At 45.0% G+C, this 11,701-nt stretch overlaps 1 protein-coding gene across 1 annotated transcript in view; it reads right to left on the bottom strand.

Annotated features, from left to right (window-relative positions):
* Positions 1-9,579, bottom strand: part of LOC120946680 (C-type lectin domain family 2 member F-like) — a 48,208-nt gene extending 38,629 nt beyond the window's left edge. The window contains exon 1 of the mRNA XM_040361304.1: positions 8,790-9,579. Within this exon, the coding sequence (XP_040217238.1) occupies positions 8,790-8,835 (46 nt within the window). The 5' untranslated portion in view covers positions 8,836-9,579. The remainder of the gene's footprint in view (positions 1-8,789) is intronic.
* Positions 9,580-11,701: the final 2,122 nt, after the last annotated feature.

The following is an 11,701-nucleotide window of genomic DNA, read 5'->3' on the forward strand; positions in this document are numbered from 1 at the left end:
TATCATATTCAAGGCCATAAGCATGGCCTCACTGGGCAACCTACATGAAAATATAGATCTTGGGCTGATTCCCACTCCTGTGCTTTCTGCTCTTCCTGCTCATTCTCCTGCTCCTGATCCTTCTCCTGCTCCTTCTCCTACTCCTGCTCCTTCTCCTACTCCTGCTCCTTCTCCTGCTCCTGATCCTTCTCCTCCTCTTCCTGAGCCTGCTCTGGTTCCTGCCACAAACTTGGCTCATGAAACCCAGCCCCCGAGGAGGCAGACTGCAGGGAAGGCTGCAGGGAAGGCTGCAGGGAAGGCTGCAGGGAAGGCTGCAGGGAAGCCTGCAGGGAAGCCTGCAGGGAAGCCTCAACCAAAGAGGAAGAAGTGAGGAGATGGTGCCCCTAATCCCAAAACATTGGCATTGCCAGCCTGGATTATTTGCTTGCTGGACCCTTGCCTTGCAAAATCCAAGCAGGGTCTCCTTTACTTTATTCCGGGCTTTTTTTTTTTTTTTGTTTATATGTTTTGGTTTGACAGATGTGTTTAAGTTTATTTTATTTATTTTATACATGAATAAATGTATTTGTTTGTTTCTGAAAAAAGTTCACATGTGTTTTTTTGAAACATATATAGAGATCATTAGTGAGGAGGCAAACACATTTCACCAAAAAAAAAAAAAAAAAAAAAATTAACAAGGGACAACAACCTCCTTGTGGGTAATTTGCATAATAAGATATTATGTTGTTGTGGTGACTTCACACACTCCAAAATAACAAACATTAAACATGGTATTCATTTGCTCAAATACATTAAACAACCCAAAATAAAAAAGGGACATGGAGATGTGCATAAACCAAAAAAAAAGAAAATTAACAAAAATAATTCAAAAACAAAAAAGGTTGTCAGAACTATGTAACAAGATGAGCCACAACAAACTAGGGTTTTAGTGTAGCATTTAAATGCATTGTGTCAAATGCTGCGCAGTCTTTTCTTCATTACTATTAAAACGAACGAATGTGCTGAAGCCATTCTGGACAGTAGATTTACCACAACAAGCGCTCCCGTCTCAGAAATTGCTTCTGAGCAGGCGCGGGTTTAAAACGTCGTTTTCAACGTCGTTTTGCCCACACACTATCATTTTAATTGACACAGAAAACGACGTTTTGAAAAACGACACAAAAAATTCGAGCATGTGCGAATTTTTTTTTGGTCGTTTTTCTCAAGACATAAATCGACGTTTTCCCCACACACGGTCATTTGAAATGACGTTTTTCAAAACGTCGTTTTTTTTCATCGCAAAAAACGACCGTCTGTACGCGGCATTAGAGATACATCTGCTTCCAACCTTTATACATACAAAGGTAACCACACCTTATCTACATGCACAGACTGAATACGTATACCTCAACATACAGGAGATGTGATAAAGCTTTTCACAAATATCATGTAATATACAACTTTTAAAATATCCATTTTATTCTATAGGTCCTTTGCTTTAGCTTGGTAGACTAATTTTAAATTGTCAAGCCAATAATTGGTTTATATAACAATGTGTGGAAAACAGAAAAATTGTTTGTTAAAGTCTAAAAATCCCTTGGGCATGTCATTCTAGGGTAAAGAAAAACTAGAGAAGTTGTACCAAATTTAAGACCCTCAGTAAAGCAGAGTCTAAGTGGATGTTTGCACTTAAAACCCGGTCCCCAAAGGGATTAACTGTGGACTTTAATATTATTTGTTTATCAATGTTTTTTAGAGTATATTTGTAAATGTTCTAACTTTACTAAAAATGTATGATTACATATATTTTGATTGCATTGATTATGTATTTTTTATTGCAATGGTTTTACTAATTTATTAATTTAAGTGTTTGGTAGTGAAAGTTTGGCCTGCTCTGTATATTATTCCTTCTACTACAGATAGTTGGAACACAGTAGCTGAAGGAGCAGCTCAGCTGGAGGGTTGCTGTGACAACACGTATCTTTGTCTATACTGTATATCACCCGACTCCAATCCCTCTGAGAAAGCCATGTGGCTGGCGTAACACATATGGGGTAGACTAGAGCCGTTGACCTGGAGAGTGTATATGGAGTCTGGGGGAGGGAGGTAATCACCAAGATAGAGACTGATTTGAATGTACAATAAATGTGTAAATTGACATGCTATATAAGGGCCAGATTCACCAAAGAGATACGACGGCGTATCTGCTGATACGCCGTCGTATCTCTGTTTCTATCTATGCGACTGATTCATAGAATCAGTTACGCATAGATATCCATAAGATCCGACAGGTGTAATTGTTTTACACTGTCGGATCTTAGGATGCAGTACCGCGACCGCTGCTGGGGGGAGTTCGTGTCATAAACCAGCGTCTGGTATGCAAATTAGGAGTTACGGCGGATCCACGACGGATTTTCGCGTTCGCTACGTCGCCGCTAGTCTAGTTTCCCGTCGCAAAGTTAGTCGTCGTTTTTGGTGCCCTAACTTTAGTCAGCAAACGTATTGCTGTCTAAAGTATGGCCGTCGTTCCCGCGTCGAAATTTAAAAAATAACGTCGTTTGCGTAAGCCGTCCGGGAATACGGAATTACGCTACAGGCGTCGCTGTCCTAAAAAATGACGTCACAGCGCGCAAAGCACAGCGGGAGTTAAGAAACGGAGCATGCGCAGTAGGTCCGGCGCGGGAGCGCTCCTAATTTAAATGGCACACGCCCATTTGAATTGGCCCGCCTTGCGCCGGAGGCCGCGGCGTAGTTTTCATCGCAAGTGCTTTGTGAATCAGGCACTTGCGATGAAAACTTGCGGCAGTGTAACGTATCTATGATACAATACGCCGCCACACTTCTACCAGAATCTGGCCCTTAGTACCTGTAATAAAAAAAAGCGCTGTGTAAATTGACATGCTATATAAGTACCTGTAATAAAAAAAAATATAGATTATAATTAATTGTAATATTGGCATATATGGATCTACAAGCTGCAGCCTCTAACATTTATACCATCAGTAGAGTTTTTGGGCAACATGTAAGTTTTTAATCTGCAGTGTCATTGTGCACAAAATAATGTAAATGCCATTTAAAAAAAAAAAAAATAACCACTCCAGGCACACATTTAACCCTTTGATCCCCCTTGATGTTAACCCCTTCCCAGCCAGTCTCGGTAGTAACACGGCATATTTTTAGCACTGATCACTGTATTTGTGTCACTGGTCCCCAAAAAGTGTCAAAAGTGTCAGAATGTCTGTCCCGATATCCATGTCCGGCTATAAGTCGCTGATTGCCACCATTACTAGTAAAAATAAAAAATAAATATTTCATGGTTTGTAGACACTGTAATATTTGTAATCAATATACACTTATTAGGACTTTTTTTCCCCCCATAAATATGTAGCAGAATACATATTGGCCCAAATTTATGAGGAAATTAGATTTTTTTTAAAACAATTTTATTAGCTATGTTTATAGTAATACGTTTTTTTCCAACATTGTCAGTCTTTTTTGTTTATAGCGCAAAAAAAATTCAAATGCAGAGGTGATCAAAACCTCCAAAAGAAAGCTCTATTTGTGGGAAAAAAGGAAAAACATGTTGTTTGTGTACAGTGTCACATGACAGTGCAATTGTCAGTTAAAGTAACGCAGTGCCGTATCGCAGAAAATAGCCTGGTCATGAAGAGGGGGGAAATCTTCCGGAGGTCAAGGGGTTAATACATTTTGGAGTATTGTACAGGTTTGGCTGGTGTGTTACGCCCCCTAAAGGGGTTGAAACAGGGCGGGGGATATGTGGTAGAGCGTTGCCCTGCCAGGGTCTAGAAGGAGGTTGTGACCCAGAATTTTCAACCAGACGGGTTGAGGGGCTCCAGGGAGATTGTAACATAAAGAGGAAACTGGCTTTTCAGTTTCCTCCTTTCTTAGAAAAGTCCACTTTGGGACCTGGAGCCTGGGGATTTCTGAGAGAGATCCGGGTGGGATGAAATCCCCAGTCCTGGGTCCTGATTTTGAAAACAGCCAGCATACTGATTGGTCAGATGTGTGCTGGGCTTTTAGTAGTAACCTGACCATAGTTCTGGCCTCCACCACGGCAGATAAGAAGTCTGAGTACCAGGAGTCAGGAGGGCTCCACGGGGGAGCCAGTGCAGCAAGAGGCTGCTTGCTATATGCACCAAGGTGGTCGGTGAAAGCAGGGGCGGACTGACCATTCGGGCACTCGGGCACTGCCGAGGGCCCCATGCCACTAGGGGGCCCATCAGGGTTGTCAGCCTCAATAAAACCAGGGACAGTATGTAAAAATCTGTGTTTTTTTTTTTTTTTTTTACATCTGTCCCTGAAATGTCCCTTACCAACATCCTTTTGGTCTAAAAATCCCAAGATTATAGCTGTCCCGCCTCTCCAGTACCTTTACAGTGTGTGTATGTGTATTGTGTATGTATACTGTGTATGTATACTGTATGTGTGTAATCTTCTATTGCCTGGGGGCCCCATAATCTCCTATTGCCTGGGGGCCCCATAATCTTCTATTGCCTGGGGGCCCCATAATCTCCTATTGCCCGGGGGGCCCCATGAGTTGTCAGTCCGCCCCTGGGTGAAAGTCTGTACGGGACAGACAAGTGCCTGAAGTGTAAGGCCAGAGCAGAAGTGCTGCAAGTGAGAGCCAACTAGGCTGAATGTCATTTTGTTGATGGAAGAGGGAATCCTGAAACCCCTGCGAGGGAAACCTATGTTTGTTTTCTCAACTTGTTCGTAATAAAAATGGGCACACAAAGCCCTTAAGTGCCGGTTCACACTACAGCGACATGAAAGTCGGCACGACTTTGCGAGGGAACTTCGAGGCAACTTCCGAGTCGCCTCCAGGACTGGCGACTTTGGCTGTGGCCAATCAAACAATAATCAGCTCTGTGGGAGGGAGGGGTTTGCCTGAGAAAACAATTTTCTCTTCCTGTAAAGTTGCTTCAGTTAAAGCGGGAGTTCACCCATTTAAAAAAAAAAAAAAAATCTCCCCTTAGCTTCCTGCTCGTTCGGTCTAGGGGAATCGGCTATTTATATTAAAATATGTGCAGTACTTACCCGTTTTCGAGCTACATCTTCTTCCGTCGCTTCCGGGTATGGGTCTTCGGGAGCGGGCGTTCCTTCTTGATTGACAGTCTTCCGAGAGGCTTCCGACGGTCGCATCCATCGCGTCACTCGTAGCCGAAAGAAGCCGAACGTCGGTGCGGCTCTATACTGCGCCTGCGCACCGACGTTCGGCTTCTTTCGGAAAATCGTGACGCGATGGATGCGACCGTCGGAAGCCTCTCGGAAACCTGTCAATCAAGAAGGAACGCCCATTCCCGAAGCCCATACCCGGAAGCGACGGAGAGGATGCGTCTCGTAAACGGGTAAGTACTGCACATATTTTAAAATAAATAGCCGATTCCCCTAGTAAAAACGAGCAGGAATCTAAGGGGGAAAAGTGCCCTCTAAGGGTGAACCCCAGCTTTAAGACAGGGGATCTGACTTTGGAGGCGACTTCCATTGAAATCCATGGGTACAAGTAGTACAGGAACCTTTTCTAAAGTCGGAGCGACTTCAGTTGTGTGCATTAAGACGGCTCTCATTCACTTTAATGTAAACTGGCCTCAGGGGTGTGTGAGCTGTTTCGTAGCCTCTGGGCCGGCTGGCCTGAGGCCTAGCAACTGAGAGTAGGCCCGGGTGTTTCTCGGGCCTACTGATCCAGGGATTGTTCTTCGCTATCTTATCTAGGGAAGGAAGCTGAACCAGTGAGATTCAATTAATGGACGGACCCTGGCGGATTTGCCTCACTGTGCTGCCAGTCCGGACTTAAAGATTGGCACCGTGAGTTGTGTAACTTTTGTTGGAACTATACCAAGTGTGCAGTTGGTTACACAATCTTGTGGCAGAAGATGGTGGGACGGCCTGAAGACACTCATCAAGTCTGTGGCAGAGACTTTGACGAGCTTCACACCAGCTGCTAGGCTGGTGAGAGTAGGCCTATATGGTGGTTGCTGAAATTCAGTGTGGAGCCGAGTTAACCCTCTGGATCTAAGTTGTACCCGTGATCCGCAAAGCAAAGGTACCTGAGTCTTTCCCTGTCCCTCTACCCCTCTGTTGGAGAACTTTGTTAAAAAAAACCTTGAAAGAGACTTTGTGTTTGGTGCGTACATTCTTCTGGACAACTCTTCAAGGACAACCCCTGAAACGAGCGTATGGAACAGTAAGGTAACGGCAGGCCCAAATCTAAACCAGCAGCTCCTTTGAGGGTAGTGACACACACACACACACACACACACACACTATATTGTCAAATGGGCCACCCCTGCCTTTACACGCACACAAACTTTAATGGCATCCCAGTCTTAGTCCGTAGGGTTCAATATTGAGTTGGCCCCGCCCTTTGCAGTTATAACATCTTCACCTCTTCTGGGAAGGCCGTCCACAAGGTTTAGGAATGTATCTATGGGAATGTTTGACCATTCTTCCAAAAGCGCATTCGTGAGGTCAGGCACTGATGTGGATGTTAAGGCCTCGCTTGCAGTCTCCGCTTTAACTCATTGAGGTCAGGACTCTCTGCAAGCCAGTCAAGTTCCTCCAACCCAAACTGTTTCCGCAAAGTTGGGAGCATGAAATTGTCCAAAATGTCTTGGTATGCTGACGCCTTAAGAGTTCCCTTCACTGGACTAAGTGGCCAACCCAACCCCTGAAAAAAAACCCACACCATAATCCCCCTTCACCAAATGAGGTGGACCAGTGCACAAAGCAAGGTCCATAAAGACATGGATGAGGGAATTTGGGGTGGAGGACTTGACTGGCTTGCATAAAGTCCTGCCCGCAACAATATTAGGGATATATACACGATTTATATAGCGCCAACAGTCTGTGCAGCACTTTAAAATGTAGAGGAGGGAAGGCACAATTACAGTACAGTTTAATACAGAAGGGACAGGAGGGCCCTGCTTAAATTAGAGTGGAGACAGTGAGCCAGGACTTTTCTCCAACATCAGGACCTGACCTCACAAATGTGCTTCTGGAAGAATGGCCAAACATTCCTATAGACACACTCCTAAACCTTGTGGACGGCCTTCCCAGAAGAGTTGAAGCTGTTATAGCTGCAAAGGGTGGGCCAACTCAATAATGAACCCTACGGACTAAAGGCCCATACATACAATCGGATATTTCGACAACAAATGCTGGCTGTGTATGCTCTCATATTGTCCAACAACAAATGTGTTCCGTTGGATCATCCGATCGTGTGTACACAAATCTGTCAGACTAAAATCTGAAATACAAACACGCATGCTCCGAACCAATGCTAAACATCAGACAATAGGCTGGGATGCCATTAAAATTCATGTGCGTGTAAAAGGCAGACATTACTATACTTTTGGCAATATAGTGTGTATATACTGTATATATATACAACGTTTTTTAAGGAAAAGAAGTGGAATGTTATGCAATGGCCAAGTCAATCACCTGACCTGAATCCGATTGAGCATGCATTCCACTTGCTGAAGACAAAACTGAAGGGAAAATGCCCCAAGAACAAGCAGGAACTGAAGACAGTTGCAGTAGAGGCCTGGCAGAGCATCACCAGGGATGAAACCCAGCGTCTGGTGATGTCATCGCGTTCCAGACTTCACACTGTAATTGACTGCAAAGGATTTGCAACCAAGTATTAAAAAGTGAAAGTTTGATTTATGATTGTTAATCTGTCCCATTACTTTTGGTCCCTTAAAAAGTGGGAGGCACAGATACAAACTGTTGTAATTCCTACACCGTTCACCTGATTTGGATGTAAATTCCCTCAAATTTAAGGTGAAAGTCTGCAGTTAAAGCACATCTTGTTTGATTTATTTCAAATCCATTGTGGTGGTGTATAGAGCCAAAAATATTGCAATTGTGTTGATGTCTCAATATTTATGGACCTGACTGTGTATGTGTGTATATATATATATATATATATATATATATATACATACATATATAGATTTTAAATAAAACAATAGCAATAAATAACAATAAAAAAACAAAGAAAAAAAATACAAAGAACACTAGATGAAAAAAATAAACACAAAAACAAAACTGAACTGATAATCCAGTTAAAAGCTTGAGTATTTAGGCTCCATGCACACTGAAGCTAAAAAAAAGCTATAAAAAAATGGGGAGCAGGGAGCCTTTCAACATTTTTTAGTGTTTTTTAGCAATAGCGTTAATTAGCGTTTTTCAGTGTAGCGTTTTTTAGCTTTTTTTTATGAATAAAAAACGCTAAAAAACACAGACGCCAGCGTTTTTGAGCGTTTTACGGGGTTTCGATTTTTTTTGCGTTTTTCCCTGCCGAAAAACATCACTTTGAACGCAAATTTTGGGCGTTCAGAAAAAAGCCAATAAACTCCAAAGCTCATTAACACTAAAAAAAACCCAGGTGTGCATGGGCACATAGGCTAACGTAGAGTTCAGTTTTTAAAAAAAGCCCAAAACGCCAATTAACTGCAGTTTATCAGCTTCAGTGTGCATGGAGAGTCTGTTCACATAGCAGCGGCACGACTTCGGGGGCGACTTCAGAGGCGATTTGCAAAATGACTTCAATGCAGGTCGCACCGAGCCGCCCCCGAAGTAGTACAAGAACCTATTTTCTAAGTCGGAGCGACTTGCGTCGCTCCTATTGGAACGGTTCCATAGCATTGAATGGGACGCGACACGTCAGGCGGCCGAGCCGCCTGTCGTGTCGCCCCAGTGTGAATCGGTCTTAGAGTAATTTTTTGGATTCATTTTAGATACGTATAATTCAGTAGAAACAGTGTGAGAAAAAAGGCGACTCTTACCCTCTTCTGCTGCCAAGCCGTCAGGATTTTGTTCTCCAATATTCATTGTGTGCTGGGTATACGGTCTTAAAGTATTGCTGTACACAGGAGGAAACAAATGCTATACAGAGGAGATGAAATGCACCTCCCAAGCTTTGTGTGTGAAATCGTGTAGGGGGTGAAGAAGGGGGGTGCCCTGGTGGCAGACACTCCGGGCGAAAAGCACGGCACACACAGAGGTTGAAATTGCAGGAAATGAATTGTCAATGTTCCAACACACAGTAACAGAGTCTATGTGGCGGCTTAGACCTGGCAGCAAAACCCACAAAATTTCATACAGTACATGCAGACAACGATGCACAGAGCCCGACAACACCCGACGCAGGGAGCTGCTGGAATGCAGTATGCAGGTTCCCCACTGTAGCTCTGACAATAGTCCCTATGCTGTCCCTTCTCCTCCGGAACCTCTCCCTACACTAGGCACACTCTCTCTATCAAGCGGGTTCCTGCCCCTGACCTAGCCACATGCAAAATGCACAACAAGTGTACTGAGCTAGTGCTTTTTATAGGAACCGCCCTCACTAAAGATGGCCGAATGATTTGTACAGTTGTCAGCGTCCTATTGGACAGCAGCCCACCCAATGGCTTACAGAAGCCTAGAATTAATGCGCATTTCCTCTGTCTTCCACTCTCACTGCAGGGTGGTTGCGACAGCACCACCAGTGTAGGGAGGTCATATGACACCTTCCTACAGGCGGTGTTCTGTCAGATTAGGTGACCCGTCAGAATTGATAATGAAAGTGACGTTTTATGGCCACCATCTTGCTACACCCGACACTCGTCCACAGTAAGGATACATGGAGAAGGGGGCAAGCGGGCATCTTGTTACAGCCACCGGAGTTTTGCATTACACAGTTATTTTTAACAGGAAACGCAGCATATATGGTGAAATACAGTACAGTAGAACCTTGGTTTGAGAGTAACTTGAGAGCGTTTTGCAAGACAAGCTAAGTTTTAAAGAAATTTTGACTTGATATACAAGCGATTGTCTTGATATAAGAGTAGCGTCATGTCACAACTGAGTATAAAAAAGAAGAGAGGCGCCTCTAAGTGTAGCAATATGGTTACATTTAATGAAGGTACAACATTTAGATACTCACATGGTTGATGATTAAAACAGGCACAACTAAGTATGGAGGCATCTGGGGTAAAGCTGTCCACAAAGACCGTCCTCCGCACCACCATTGATGTCGTCCCTTCCACGAGCACTTCAAGCCTCGCTTTCAAATCGCTCTACTTTAGGATGAGAGCCGGCAGTTTAGGGACGGTCTATGTGGACAGCTTTACCCCGGATCCCTGCATACTTAGATGTGCCTCTTTTAATCATCAACCATGTGAGTATCTAAATGTTGTACCTTCATTAAATGTAACCATATTGCCATAGCCGTCTTTACCGCAGGGCAAAAAGGGGCAGCTGCCCAGGGCCCTGTCAATCTTTAGGGGCCCAATTTAAGCAGAGCTGCCCCTTAAGCCGCGGTCCGCCCGTCGCCTGACTGCACCTTCTGCGCACAGAAGCCGGCACCCGGCCGGGCCTGGCATCGGCTCACTGTGCAGTCTCTGCTGCTGAATATTTTCTCGAGCGAGGAGAGAGGAGTGGGCGGAACCTTGAGCTCCACTGATGCTCTGACCCTGCCCCTTGCCGTGAATGGTGTGTGCGCTACAGGGCGGGAGGCCTCGGGGAGGTAGGAGTTGGACTGCGCAGTGGAGCCGAAGCAGAGTTCTCCTGTGAGTGAGGCAGCTCAGGCAACCACTGATCAGAGGGAGCTGAGCTGGCCAGGACCGGATAGGGTAGGTCTTTCTCCTCCCTAGGCTCCTGCTCCCTATATAGGTAGTTAATCCAGACAGTTAGTTAGTAAATCCTGACCAGTCCAGACTGTGGCTGTGTCCAGAAGGATTTATTTGCATGGCCTGGGCCACCACCAGACCAGACACTGCTTGATGGGCCTACTTTAGGCCTGATTCACATGTATGCAGGTTGGGGGCCACATTTTCAAAGGCGCAGCATCCTATTCATTTGAATGGGCTGCTATGCCTGCGTTTCCCACAGAAGAAAGGTGCATGCAGCATTTTAAAATTTCAGTGGCCTTGAAATCCATCCTGCTTTTGCACCATGTGACTTACCTGCAGTTCCTTCACTGGCAAGCTTGCTGCATTTTTAGGTATGTGGGCCATGCATTTAAAAACACAGTGCGTTTGCGTTAACTGTGTCATGCAAACGCACTGTGTTTTTAAATGCATGGCCCACATACCTAAAAATGCAGCAAGCTTGCCAGTGCAGGAACTGCAGGTAAGTCGCATGGTGCAAAAGCAGGGTGGATTTCAAGGCCACTGAAATTTTTAAATGCTGCATGCAGTGGCGTAGCATGGGGGGGGGCAGCCGGTACGGCTTCCCCGGGCGCAATATTCAGGGGGGGCGCAGTTTTGTCTCTGCAGCCTGTCAACTTCCTTTTTTTTTTTTTTTATAATTCTTTGTGTGTGTTTGTTTTTTGAGATGTTGGGGTGGAGAGCTAAATTTCATGGGGGGGGGGGCAAGAAAATGTTTGCCCAGGGTCCAATCCATATTAAAGACGGCCCTGCATATTGCTACACTTAGTCCCCTTTCACACTGGGGCGAGAGGTGTGCCGGCGGTAAATCGCCGCTATTTTTAGCTGTGATTTACCGCCAATTTCGCGGCACTATTTGGCCGCTAGCAGGGTGGTTTTACCACCCTCTAGCGAGCGAGAAGGGGTTAAAAACCACAGTAAAGCGCCTCTGCAGAGGCGCATAGCCGGCGTTATAGCCGCCGTGTCCCATTGATTTCAATGGGCAGGAGCCGTGGAGGAGAGGTATACACACTGCTCCTTCACTGCTCCAAAGATGCGGCTAGCAGGAC

Source organism: Rana temporaria, chromosome 8, assembly GCF_905171775.1.
Source record: "Rana temporaria chromosome 8, aRanTem1.1, whole genome shotgun sequence".
In the NCBI taxonomy this organism is placed as follows: domain Eukaryota; kingdom Metazoa; phylum Chordata; class Amphibia; order Anura; family Ranidae; genus Rana; species Rana temporaria.